The sequence below is a fragment of the Physella acuta genome, unplaced genomic scaffold (assembly GCF_028476545.2).
Source record: "Physella acuta isolate Inbredline_101_S28 unplaced genomic scaffold, ASM2847654v3 ptg000905l, whole genome shotgun sequence".
Taxonomy (NCBI): Eukaryota; Metazoa; Mollusca; class Gastropoda; family Physidae; genus Physella; species Physella acuta.
In genome coordinates this window covers 261,720-276,177 of record NW_026732422.1, presented here as the reverse complement: position 1 = coordinate 276,177, position 14,458 = coordinate 261,720, and the positions used below count along the sequence as shown (strand labels likewise).

The 14,458-nt window shown below is 43.9% G+C and overlaps 1 protein-coding gene across 1 annotated transcript in view; it reads right to left on the bottom strand.

Moving 5' to 3' along the window:
- Positions 1 to 10,293, bottom strand: part of LOC131953098 (uncharacterized) — a gene marked incomplete at its 3' end in the record, with an annotated part of 28,931 nt that extends 18,638 nt beyond the window's left edge. Inside the window, exon 1 of the mRNA XM_059316134.1 lies at positions 9,739 to 10,293. Coding sequence (XP_059172117.1) covers positions 9,739 to 10,276 — 538 coding nt within the window. The remainder of the gene's footprint in view (positions 1 to 9,738) is intronic.
- Between the last annotated feature and the right edge of the window lie 4,165 nt (positions 10,294 to 14,458).

Sequence of the window (14,458 nt, the reverse complement as noted above, 5' to 3'; positions counted from 1 at the left end):
GCTTTTTTCTCCGGGAGGGGGGGGGGGGGCACTTGAAATTTTCGGGGGAGGGGGTGAAGGGGGTACACTTTCTTCGGGGGAGGGGGGCGGACACTGTTAAAAGATGCATGAAAGAAACTCTGATCAGGACAAGTACAGTAACAACATTGTAATGGCGAGACCATAATATCGATTAAACCCTTCGTAAATCTACCCATGGGCTCTTGAAAGAAAATGATGGGCTTGAAAAGCCTCCACGTGCTCTGACGTCACGCGCCCGTCGTGGCCAGTGCAGAAATGACGTCACCATCTCGTGACGAAAAGCCATTTTGTCTGCGGCTGGTAACTTTATTATATGGCGTATAATGCCGCCCCGCGTCCTCAGGGAGCAGGCCATTCACTCCAAGAAGTTGATGTTGCTCCATATCTGGTCTGGTGTCTGTCTAGGGCTAAACCACTACCACCACAACCACAACCACCACCACCTCCATCTCTGGTCTGGTGTCTGTCTAGGGCTACACCAACATCACCACACACACACAACCACCACACACACAACCACCACCATCTCTGGTATGGCGTCTGTCTAGGGCTACACAAACATCACCACACACACACAACCACCACCATTTCTGGTCTGGCGTCTGTCTAGAGATACAACACCAACACCACACCCCACCACATACCACTACACAACCACCACATACCACTAGACACAATCACCACCTCCATCTCTGGTTCGTTCTCTGTCTAGAGCGACAACACCATGACCAGCACCACACCACCAACTCCATCTTAGCATGTTGCCTGTCTGGAACAACACCACCACCACCACCCCAACCACCACCACCCCAAGCATCACGACCACCCCAATATCTGATGTTCTCTGTCTGGAACAACACCACCACCACCACCCCAACCACCACCACCCCAAGCATCACGACCACCCCAATATCTGATGTTCTGTCTAGAGCGACACCACCACTACAACCCCACAACCACCAGCAACAGTTTATTTATATTTTTGGCCACTCAACGTGTAGTTGGTGCAGTAGGACGAGGGTCACTCTCTTAATTAACGTTTTGTCTATTACAACTGATGACGTCAGGTATGTTAATTAGCCTTGTCGTCATGTTACAAGAAAAATGAGAGGAAAAATAGAGTAAACATATAAAAAAATGAATTTAAAATTATGTTTCTTAAACATGTTCTAATACCAAAGTCGATGTGAACATAGAGAACATCCTCAACAATGTCTAAATAATAATAGTCCATGTATTTACAAAGTGCAGTTATTTCTTAACACTGTTTCATACTTGATTTCAATATCAATAACGCGATAGTTGCTGTTAACACACAACGCTAGATTGTACAGGTGCTATATATAGACCAACGTGGCCAATATTACACCGTGTCACGTGATGTGCCATCAAGACTGATTGGTCTGCCAGCATCCAACAGGGACGGGTGATCTAATTTTTTTCTCAATGGACTGCTATCGTTGTTTATGTTATACATCTAACAACATCAGTTCGGCTTTATTGATACGTTATTTAGAAACGGCTGCTTTAGGCAAGTAATCCAGATTATTTCGACTTTGAAGATACACCTGACAAAATATGTTGGACATACACCATATGTGACAACAATACCATACTCCAGCAGGACAGAGAACTCTGGAGAGATGTAGTTGGTGGCCCATACTCCAGCAGTACAGCTGTAGTTGGTGGCCCATACTCCAGCAGGACAGAGAACTCTGGCGAGCTGTAGTTGGTGGCCCATACTCCAGCAGGACAGAGAACTCTGGAGAGTTGTAGTTGGTGGCCCATACTCCAGCAGGACAGAGAACTCTGGAGAGCTGTAGTTGGTGGCCCATACTCCAGCAGTACAGCTGTAGTTGGTGGCCCATACTCCAGCAGGACAGAGAACTCTAGAGAGCTGTAGTTGGTGGCCCATACTCCAGCAGGAAAGAGAACTCTGGAGAGCTGTAGTTGGTGGCCCATACTCCAGCAGGACAGAGAACTCTGGAGAGATGGGGTTGGGGGCCCATACTCCAGCAGGACAGAGAACTCTAGAGAGCTGTAGTTGGTGGCCCATACTCCAGCAGGACAGAGAACTCTGGAGAGCTGTAGTTGGTGGCCCATACTCCATCAGGACAGAGAACTCTGGAGAGCTGTAGTTGGTGGCCCATACTCCAGCAGGACAGAGAACTCTGGAGAGCTGTAGTTGGTGGCCCATACTCCATCAGGACAGAGAACTCTGGAGAGCTGTAGTTTGGTGGCCCATACTCCATCAGGACAGAGAACTCTGGAGAGCTGTAGTTGGTGGCCCATACTCCATCAGGACAGAGAACTCTGGAGAACTGTAGTTGGTGGATCATACTGCAGCAGGACAGAGAACTCTGGAGAACTGTAGTTGGTGGCCCATACTCCAGCAGGACAGAGAACTCTGGAGAGCTGTAGTTGGTGGCCCATACTCCAGCAGGACAGAGAATTCTAGAGACCTGTAGTTTGGTGGCCCATACTCCATCAGGACAGAGAACTCTGGAGAGCTGTAGTTGGTGGCCCATACTCCAGCAGGACAGAGAACTCTAGAGAGATGTAGTTGGTGGCCCATACTCCAGCAGGACAGAGAACTCTGGAGAGCTGTAGTTGGTGGCCCATACTCCAGCAGGACAGAGAATTCTAGAGACCTGTAGTTGGTGGACCATACTCCAGCAGAACAGAGAACTCTGGAGAACTGTAGTTGGTGGCCCATACTCCATCAGGACAGAGAATTCTAGAGACCTGTAGTTTGGTGGCCCATACTCCATCAGGACAGAGAACTCTGGAGAGCTGTAGTTGGTGGCCCATACTCCAGCAGGACAGAGAACTCTGGAGAGCTGTAGTTGGTGGCCCATAATCCAGCAGGACAGAGAACTCTGGAGAGATGTAGTTGGTGGCCCATACTCCAGCAGGACAGAGACCTCTGGAGAGCTGTAGTTGGTGGATCATACTGCAGCAGGACAGAGAACTCTGGAGAACTGTAGTTGGTGGCCCATACTCCAGCAGGACAGAGAACTCTAGAGAGCTGTAGTTGGTGGCCCATACTCCATCAGGACAGAGAACTCTGGAGAGCTGTAGTTGGTGGCCCATACTCCAGCAGGACAGAGAACTCTGGAGAGCTGTATTTGGTGGCCCATACTCCAGCAGGACAGAGAACTCTGGAGAGCTGTAGTTGGTGGCCCAACTTTACAAGTGTAACGATAATGGGGGTTTAAACAAAGATTAATAAGCGTTTAATATCGATCCTATTTATGTTTTATATCATCATTTCTTCTTTTTCCCCGTCTAATTATTTTGAGTTGTACTTTATGTAAATGTGAAGTAAAGATTAAAGCTAGACCGTTGCCTGACTAACGCCCAAACGATTCGATACACCGGGTTGTCTGAACATCTAAATAACCTTAAGATGTCGGAACCTTTCATCTACAGGCCGGATCTGATAGATGCGTGTCTGGCCCCGATTGGTTGGTGGAAAGTCAGAGCCCCGCCTCCCTAATGGGATAGTCGTGTCCATTACAGGCTTTCAGATATTAGGAGGTTGTGATGGGTGGGTTTCTTTACTAGGCTTAGTGATGGTCAGAGTTTCTTCCAGGCATCTCTTCGGGGGGGGGGGGGGGGGGGCTTCGCCCTCCCGAAAATTTTTTTACCGCCCCCCCCCCCCCCCGAACGAAATGAAATTTATATAATTTATATAGAAAATATATACTTTTAACAGTGTCCGCCCCCCCCGAAGAAAGTCTACCGCTCCCCCGAAAATTTCAAGTGCCCCCCCCCCCCCGGAGAAAAAAGTCTGGAAGAAACACTGGTGATGGTTGGGTTTCTTTACTAGGCTTAGTGATGGTTGTGTTTCTTTACTAGACTTAGTGTTGGTTGGGTTTCTTTACTAGGCTTAGTCATGGTTGTGTTTCTTTACTAGGCTTAGTCATGGTTGTGTTTCTTTACTAGGCTTAGTGATGGTTGGGCCTCTTTACTAGGCTTAGTGATGGGTAGGTTTCTTTACTAGGCTAAGTGTTGGTTGGGTTTCTTTACTAGGCTTAGTGATGGTTGGGCTTCTTTACTAGGCTTAGTGATGGTTGGGCCTCTTTACTAGGCTTAGTGGTGGTTGGGTTTCTTTACTAGGCTTAGTGATGGTTGGGCTTCTTTACTAGGCTTAGTGATGGTTGGGCTTCTTCACCAGCTAGCTCGGCAATATATTGCAACATATTTGATGTGTAGATAATAACATCACAGATATGTACATAACATTACAGCTTTATACATGTTAGCATCACAGAAGTGTACATAACAACATTAAGTATGTGTGCATAGTAAAATCATGGATAATAACATCACAGAATAGTACATAATAACATTAAATGTGTGTACAATTTCTAAAGATATACAGTTTTCAAATTATACATCGTCAATACTTGCAATACGTTTGTATATCTTAATATTAATTATCAATAGACATCTTACCACAGCCTATGTGAACGTGAACACATTAAAGATATGAACACAATAACACTGATATTCCCTCTTGCGTTGAACACTACACTAATTAGTAAATAGCTTCCCCCTCCCCCTATATACACACGCCATCAATCACATGTACAACAATAAAATATCAACATTCTGCGACATTCGACACATAGAGACACGGATAAATAAAACAAATCAGACCTGATAATCTTTGAACACTGGCTTGTCTATATATTTTATATGGTTGTTTTCTTCCTATTCGAGCAAGGCAAAAAGATATTTGGGCAATAGAGGAGAGCTACACGTCACCTAGTGGCTACCAGCTAGAGTTGACGGTAGCCATGTAGGGACCTCCAGTACAACCTTAGGTGTCTAGCACCGAGCTATCAGCGACACCTAGTGGCTACCAGCTAGAGTTGACGGTAGCCATGTTGGGACCTCCAGCACAACCTTAGGTCTCTAGTTTATCCCCTAGATATTAACATAATACAATAAAATCGATAATCGAATATTTCTCGTTTAATATCTTAAACAAGGTACATAATTAGGCGATTGTATGTTGACGAGGTATCGAACCGATTAAGGTTGATTTATTTTATTTTAATAAACGATGAATATTTCAAACTAAACACAAAATATGTGTTTTACGGATAACACATCTAACATTAGATCGAAGACCCATACATTTTCTCAGCAGCTCAAAGTTTATACTTAATTTTATTTTTTACATCCCAGTCTCCCAATCCCACCATAAATAATGCGTTTTGTGCACAGATGTGTACTGTCTTAACTGGATTATTTGGTTTGTGTGTTGACAATGTTCTATTCAGTTTGAGCACAACCATAAAACATTTTCAGAGGATTAACTTTGGTTGGTTTGGTACCTGGTATGTTTGATGTGCTGTATCACATTTACCACGGATTTAACAAGTACACAAGTTTTGGTTGAGTTCACTTACAGCGTCATGCGGTCAGTGAAATCTGAGCACCAAATATTAGTTAAATTAATGCTTAACTTTCTAGTAGGCTACATGGTAGCATGGTCTGGTGGGCTACAGGGTAGCATGGTCTAGTGGGCTACAGGGTAGCATTGTGTAGTGGGCTACAGGGTAGCATGGTCTAGTGGGCTACATGGTAGCATGGTCTAGTGGGCTACAGGGTAGTTGGCCTAGTGGGCTACAGGGTAGCATGGTCTAGTGGGCTACAGGGTAGCATGGTCTAGTGGGCTACAGGGTAGCATGGTCTAATAGGCTACAGGGTAGCTTGGTCTAGTGGGCTACAGGGTAGTTGGCCTAGTGGGCTACAGGGTAGCATGGTCTAGTTGGCTACAGGGTAGCATTGTGTAGTGGGCTACAGGGTAGCATGGTCTAGTGGGCTACAGGGTAGCATGGTCTAGTAGGCTACAGGGTAGTATGGTCTAGTGGGCTACAGGGTAGCATGGTCTAGTGGGCTACAGGGTAGTATGGTCTAGTAGGCTACAGGGTAGTATGGTCTAGTGGGCTACAGGGTAGCATGGTCTAGTTGGCTACAGGGTAGCATTGTGTATTGGGCTACAGGGTAGCATGGTCTAGTGGGCTACAGGGTAGCTGGCCTAGTGGGCTACAGGGTAGCATGGTCTAGTTGGCTACAGGGTAGCATTGTGTAGTGGGCTACAGGGTAGCATGGTCTAGTGGGCTATATGGTAGCATGGTCTAGTGGGCTACATGGTAGCATGGTCTAGTGGGCTACAGGGTAGCATGGTCTAGTGGGCTACAGGGTAGCATGGTCTAGTGGGCTACAGGGTAGCTGGCCTAGTGGGCTACAGGGTAGCATGGTCTAGTTGGCTACAGGGTAGCTTGCGGCTACTGGTAGCATGGTCTAGTGGGATACAGGGTAGCATGGTCTGGTGGGCTACAGGGTAGCATGGTCTAGTGGGCTACAGGGTAGCATGGTCTAGTGGGCTACAGGGTAGCATGGTCTAGTGGGCTACAGGGTAGTATGGTCTAGTGGGCTACAGGGTAGCATGGTCTAGTGGGCTACAGGGTAGCTTGCGGCTACTGGGTAGCATGGTCTAGTTGGTTACAGGGTAGCATGGTCTTGTGGGCTACAGGGTAGTATGGTCTAGTGGGCTACAGGGTAGTATGGTCTAGTGGGCTACAGGGTAGCATGGTCTAGTGGGCTACAGGGTAGCATGGTCTAGTGGGCTACAGGGTAGCATGGTCTAGTGGGGTGCAGGGTAGCATGGTCTAATAGGCTACAGGGTAGCATGGTCTTGTGGGCTACAGGGTAGTTGGTCTTGTGGGCTACAGGGTAGCATGGTCTTGTGGGTTACAGGGTAGCATGGTCTTGTGGGCTACAGGGTAGCATGGTCTAGTGGGCTACAGGGTAGCATGGTCTAGTGGGCTACAGGGTAGCATGGTCTAGTGGGCTACAGGGTAGCTTGCGGCTACTGGGTAGCATGGTCTAGTTGGTTACAGGGTAGCATGGTCTTGTGGGCTACAGGGTAGCATGGTCTTGTAGGCTACAGGGTAGCATGGTCTTGTGGGCTACAGGGTAGCATGGTCTAGTGGGCTACAGGGTAGCATGGTCTAGTGGGCTACAGGGTAGCATGGTCTAGTGGGCTACAGGGTAGCATGGTCTAGTAGGCTACAGGGTAGTTGGCCTAGTGGGCTACAGGGTAGCATGGTCTAGTGGGCTACAGGGTAGCATGGTCTAGTGGGCTACAGGGTAGCTTGGTCTAGTAGGCTACAGGGTAGCATGGTCTAGTAGGCTACAGGGTAGCTTGGTCTAGTGGGCTACAGGGTAGCATGGTCTAGTGGGCTACAGGGTAGCATGGTCTAGTGGGCTACAGGGTAGTTGGCCTAGTGGGCTACAGGGTAGCATGGTCTTGTGGGCTACAGGGTAGCATGGTCTTGTAATCTACAGGGTAGCATGCGGCTACTGGGTAGCATGGTCTAGAGTGGGCTACACGGTAGCCTGCCTGCTAATCCACAACGCTGAGACCTATATCGTTCCAGCACAATCACCTAACATAGTGTGTATGTGAGTGTGTGTGTGTGTGCGTAAGTTTGTGAGACTGGTGTATGTGTATTACTGTAAAAGAGTGAGAGAGAGAGAGAACAGACGACAATTCAATCGCGATGACGTCATTCCACATCTGCTCCAGGGGTATTGATTATACATTAATAACATTTGGGTAAAAGTCACCGGTTGCCTAGCAACGACCACGGCATTAAAATCGAGACGTCCTTACCATTAAAATAATTGCTAGCCTTGATTGCCATGCGGTATTTAAAACCATCATTATGTAGGCTTACAGCATATTTAATACTTGCCTTTTTTTCTTCTAATGATTTCATGTAAATGGCTATTTTAAAAATGCTAGTATTTAACATGGTGTCTGAATGATTTCTGTGTAGTAATGTGTAGGTCTACAATATTTCTGAAGTTAAAAAAATAGATTTCTTACAGTAAAAACTGCACAATGATGACAACAAGTTTACTGTAAGATTTAACTTAGGAGGTGTGTGTGGTCGGGTCATAAGAGCGCTTGGCAGTACCCTGACAATTGACAGTCTGTGGCATTTATTTTTTAACGTGGCCCCATGGTTTAGAGGTGGGATTGCGTGGCAGAAGGGGGTGGACTGGCAGGGACCAAAGGGCCCGGGAGATTTAAAAAGGCCCCCCCCTCCTACCCTAGATTGTAATTTTGTATATTTTCCTCCACCAAAGACTGAATTTTACGTCTTGGCATGAAGCAATTGTAAAATGGCAAGAAAAAAAAAAAAACTGTATTACAGTACCCTTTCGAGGGATCCCTTTCCCCCCCCCCCCCCCCCCCCCTCTAAAGTTTTTTTCTGGTGACCCACTGGGGAAAAATGACCGCCAGGTTCTAAAGCGTAACTAGACTAGGTAGAATGTTATTTATTTGTTAGCAATTTTATAAGATGCTTGTGTCATAACACAATGCAGCATATATTATTCTCCGACTTGATCCTCAAGCAGCAAGAAACATTTTACAATTTGAGTAAATAGTTCCAATGCGCAGAAGTTGTGCGCAGACTTAATGCGCAGAAGTTGTGCGCAAAGTTTAAAAAAAAAAAAAATGACAAGACTCGGAAAATTAAAAAAAAAATGTTGAGCTAATTTTGGCGTCGCGCTTTAGCTATAGTTTCATAAATATCCTGGGATGATTAGCCATCCGCAACACGATGTGATGAATTTAATCTCCAATTAACCATTTGTTTGGTGATTAATTTAATCTCTGATTAATCTTTTATTTAAAGGAGATTAGGCCTACAATGCTTGATTAAATCCTTACGGGGACCGCCCACGAAATGATTTAAATGGCCTAATTATACTGCTTAAAATATATGTTGAATTTACCAGATTAGCTGCAATTTTTTTTCTTTGATGTATCGATTTTTTTAACCTTTCCCCAAAGATAGTTTTTTTATTTCACATTTTGTAATTTCCTTTTTAAAAAACCCCCCAAAAAACCCCTTCGCAAATGAGACATCATAATTCACACAGAGCATAGGCCTATACCTGGAGACATTAATACCTACATACTGTTAAAAGCTGATCTTCTTAATTTGGCCCATTAATACAGTATAACTATAAATAAAAGAGTTTTAACTACTTAAAGGGGTCGGCGTGGTCGAGTCGGTAAAGCTCATGGTTGCTAACCGAAAAGTCTCGAGTTCGAACCCCCGGGCAGATGAGACTCCTTAGCTGGGGACAGCCACTCTTCTAGGAGAGACAACTCCAAAATTAAACAACTGCTGCCTTGTAGTTTGTTCTTGGTTGGACAAAGGCTATGGAAACAAATCCAAAAAGAAAAGCAGGCTGAAATAGGAGTAAATGGCCTCAATGGCGCATAACCAGTTGACACGTAACGCTTAATTGTGTTGGAGGCGTGGTCGAGTCGGCAAAAAGCTCATGGTTGATAAATTCGAACAAAGTCTCGAGTTCAAACGCACTGGCAGATAAATCTCGATCCCCTTCAACACTAATAATTAAGAACGAAGAAGAAGAAGAAAGAAGAACTACTTAAAATATGTCTGCATTATCTTTCGGCATACAACATAAGCATTTTTTAAAAATTGTTACAAAGTATAAATTCTACTTTTAGAATTTATTTCAGAAAGATTATCATTTTGTTTTGTTGAGTTAAAAGTATTCGATGATGTTTGCAATAAATGTTGTATATTGTAAAATATATGAACAGCGACTTTGACAAAAGAAGAAAAAGCTTTAAAACATGCAACTTACCCGTGGCAAATCCAAAAATAACATCTAAAGTCCCATCACCATTTACATCCACTAAACGAAACGCTGACTCCGTTAAAAGTTTGGGAATTCCCAGAACCCATACGTCACTAACTTCCATTTTATCACAACCAATCACCGAAGTCCTCTCCTGGCCTAGTTTCGCCGACGCTTTCGAATCCTCCCCTTCCTTGAGTAAGACCGGATTTGATTGGTTCTTGTGTCTGTTGGCGATGTAAACAATGGTGGCCATGACCCCGCAGAGCACGGTCACGAGCGCGATGAAGTAGAAGATGGGCTTGAACACGGAGCAGAACCGGCACTCGATCGTTCGCGTTTTCACCTTCGTTCTTTGACCTTTGTTGCGGGGGTGCATCAGGGGTTTGGAGGCGGATATTTCCAGGTTGGGGTCCTGCACGAACACCTCATCTTCGTCCGATTCCTGGACGTCGTAGCCGTTTTCGACCACCGGAACTTCCTCGCTGATGAACCCGTTTCTTTGGCTGCGCTTTTTGCTGAAGAAAACTCGTGCGCTCGCCATTTTGAGCAGTTTTACCGTATTAGAGATTATTTCTGAAGAAATATTACCTGTCGGTGGATGGTTGTGTATGAAATATTACACTTCACTGTAATTCTATTAATGTTGAACACACCCCATATTAAAATGCTGTCTGGATATTTGAATCTAAATTTTATACTCAAAACCGTAATATATTATTCATTTCATCGAAGCATCTTTCATTAATAGTAAGATATGAAATTCTATAACACGCCCCAGCAATGCGGATTTGGTACTGTTCTATATCTAAAGGTGTTTCACATTTAGTACACTGTAGAATAAATTTGTCTAGAGTGGGCATCAATCATCTAGATCACTATTGAATACGCCTGTTCTCTGCGTACAAGACAAGCCTCTGTCCCTTGGAATCTCTGCTACATGCGATGTTTCATCCTATCCAGATCTACAAGCGGATCCAGCCAAGTCTTATCCCATGGTTCTGATCTGTTTCTCACACCCCATTCCAGAACATTCCAGAACTGTTACAATCTGATCAAATAAAAAGAAACAAGTAATTAGCGTGATGACCGAACTAGCTAACTCCACCAATGTGTTCAAATAAAAAGAAACAAGTAATTAGCGTGATGCCCGTAGCTAGCTAACTCCACCAATCTGTTCAAATAAAAAGAAACAAGTAATTAGCGTGATGACCTAACTAGCTAACTCCACCAATCTGTTCAAATAAAAAGAAACAAGTAATTAGCGTGATGACCGAACTAGCTTACTCCCCCAATAAGTTCAAATAAAAAGAAACAAGTAATTAGCGTGATTTCTGTAACTAGCTAACTCCCCCAATAAGTTCAAATAAAAAGAAACAAGTAATTAGCGTGATGCCCGTTACTAGCTTACTCCCCCAATCTGATTGTGTCCCTTGACTACTCGGTGGGGGCGGCGGAAGTGGTGAATGTTTTATGCTAATGAGCAGACGCCCACGCGGCCATGTTTGCCCCATCCCCGTCATGGTTTGAATAATTGACGGGGTAATGGACTTGAGGACTACATGTCTTGTATCGGTTACATCTGTTACAGTGATGGTAGTGTACCTAAGGCCCGAGGGGGAGGGGGGTCTATTTGCTGTTGGGGGGTTGGATAACATCGTGACTAAATAAGTGGGGGGGGGCGTAGTCTGTAGGGTAGGACAGATTAACTATACGTAGGGGGGCAATGGGTGGGAGACATCCTAACTAGAGGGACTGGGCAGTAGGGCGGACAGCCTAACAATAAATAGCAATATTAACAGAAAGTGCCGTGTGGAATGGTAGGTTCGAACCCCGTTGGTGTCTGACTGCTTGTCTTTACTTGGACTATTTTCTGTACCTTTGTCTACCCTTGGCGTTGAAATATCACTTTCTGTTAATATTGCTATTTCAGTTACAACGCCTGCTTCCACCCCCCCCCCCTACACGTTTACAACAATAAATAGTGGGCATTTGAGGGGGAAGCAACCTAACTAGACGTAGAGGGCAATAGGAGTTAGGAACAGCCTATTCAGCCCTTACGATGAGAAGGGTTGGAGTTAAATTGAGCCGAATAGTAATACTAGATTAGTACTGGGGTGTCATTGTACTAATATCAAAAGCAAATGGCAGATCTTTACACAATAACATCGATGTTATAGATCTAAAAACAAGAGATGCTAAACTGCGGCAAATTTCCTAGAGATCCAAATCTCGAAACCCAGTCCCAAACGATTTTAACATTGTGACATCTTCTCTGACTGCCTCTCTCTCACTTGATGACCCTCAACCGTCACGTCATCAAGCCCCGCCCATCATATAATCAGGCCCTGCTCATCACGTCAACAAACACCGCCCATCACGTCATCGAACCCCGCCCATCACGTTATCAAGCTCCGCCCATCACGTCATCAAGCTCCGCCCGTCATGTCATCAAGCTCCACCCATCACATCATCAAGCCCCGCCCATCACGTCCTCAAGCTCCACCCATCACGGGGTTTTTTAAAACTCCGCCCACCGTCGCATCAAGCACCGCCCGTCAGGCTATAATTTATTGATGACTCACCTTTTTCCTATTCCCACAATAAAAACAGCCGCTAACGACTTATAAAAAAAAAAATTCAATTTTTGTCTTTATCATAGAGGAGGCTAGAACTTGCTTCCATCTGAGCTATGTCATTCCCCACCTTTGATCCTTTCACCTTGTTCACACTTCATTTCTCTTTACATCAAACTATTTTTTAACAGCACCCTCGGTGTCTTGTTCCATTTCGGTAACGTTAAAGGTATACTACAGCATTGTGGCTTTTTATTCTCATGAGTGGTTCTTTCAGACTTTTTCCTTTAAGGGGCACATGAAACTTTCCGAAGGGGGGAGTACGGAGGGGGGGGGGGTGGCAGTATGTTTTCTTTATAAAATGAGATGAAAGAAACACAGATTCTGATACACATTCGTGTAATGTTAATTTGTCCGATAATAGATTCTACCCCAAGGATTAATTTGTCCGAATAATTTTCATAAAGGTCTTACCGTAGGAGTTCGTTTTTTTTAGGGTTTTCAAATCCCAAGCTAGAAACACAGTGAAATAAACCTAACGTTGATACCACTCATCCTTCAGTTTGATTGGGGGAATATTAGGAGGCATCACCACCCGACAAAATGCTACACAGTTCAGTGCGCAAGATCGTTTCTATAAATATCTACTGACGTCATCGATAATCCAAGTCTTTGACGGTGCGGCGAAATTGTGGGTATAAATCAAGAGGGTCTGGGAATACGGTATCAAACGGTTGGTATTGATGATCGTACTAGGTCATTAAAGTGTTGGGGCGTGGGTAGTAGTATGTGTGTGTGAAAGGGGGGGGGGGGGTACAAGTAAAGGGAAATCACTGTCATTTTGTTGTTAGTAGAGTTATCTTGTATTTTGTTTTCAGCATTAAAATAACATTTGTTTCATAAAAAAATATATAAAATCGGGTGAAATGTACTATACGATATCTCATGAAAGGATGTTAAATGGCAGCTATTCGATAGACTGTTCATCTAGTTGACTGTAGTGTTCATAAGTCTGGCAGCATTACGTTACAGAGAATGTGAGTTCTGTATTAGACACAACTAAAGAAGACACAGCTGCCCACAATGGTAGGGGGTCGTCCGTTATTGCCGTCACATTCCTATAAGAAGTGGGGAGTTAGGACTTTCGTAACAATGGGTGACGAGGACAATTCTGTCTCTAAAGTGTGGTGTCACCATTCTGAAAATTTGAACAATTATTTTTTTGTAAGTGCGGGGTGGAGATTAAAAGCATGACCCCCCCCCTATGCCCTAAGCAAACAAAATAGGTAGGATATTGATTTTTTTAAACGCTTTTTTTTTTCAAACTGCGATGTTTTATTATTGCTTTTTTTGTAGATTTAGTAAAAACATCTTCAAAGCAATTAATACCTCTGACATATAAGTAATCTTCTTCAAGAAGTACACTAAATTTATCGGATGGGTTTAGCTTAAGCTTAAAAACGCAAAATAAGTGCCTAAAGTGCCTGCAAAAAAAAAAAAAAAAAAAAAAAAAAAAAAAAACTTGTACAAATGAAATGGAATTAATAAGTTATTAGATTTTCCACTTGCTTAAAACAGTATGTTCCGCAAACTTAAAGAAATCTTTAAAAAGATTTCTACTTTTACTGGAAAAGAAACGAAACAATTCAACAAAGCAACAGCGGGGGTTCGTGAATTATTAATTTACTTTCTTCGGTAGTAAACTTCTTACAAAATACGTCAATAAAATACTCTTTACAACCCGAGCTAGACTTTTTTAGCCCGGAGCTAAAAGCTTGTGATTACATTGGATACTGAACGAGAGTGACCTGACAGCCATTTTTATTCCAATCAAATATCGGTTAATATAAAAAAACGAAATCGTGAAAGTAAGTTTTAACGGAACAAAGAGAAGCAAATACGTTTAGGGAAATTATTTTTTATTAATGTAATTAGCAGGGAAAGAACTCGTTAACCCTTTGGTTGTTGAGAATACAAACACGGGATGAAAGGTTATGACATGTCTAATGCTTTGTGTAGTTGTTGGGAAAGGAGGGGGGGGGGGGGTGGGGGGCGTGACATATATCACTGATGACCCCAGGGAACACACATCATTGTAATTGTTTGCTTCAACTGGATGTGTATATTTGATAGGTCAGCACATTGGCGCG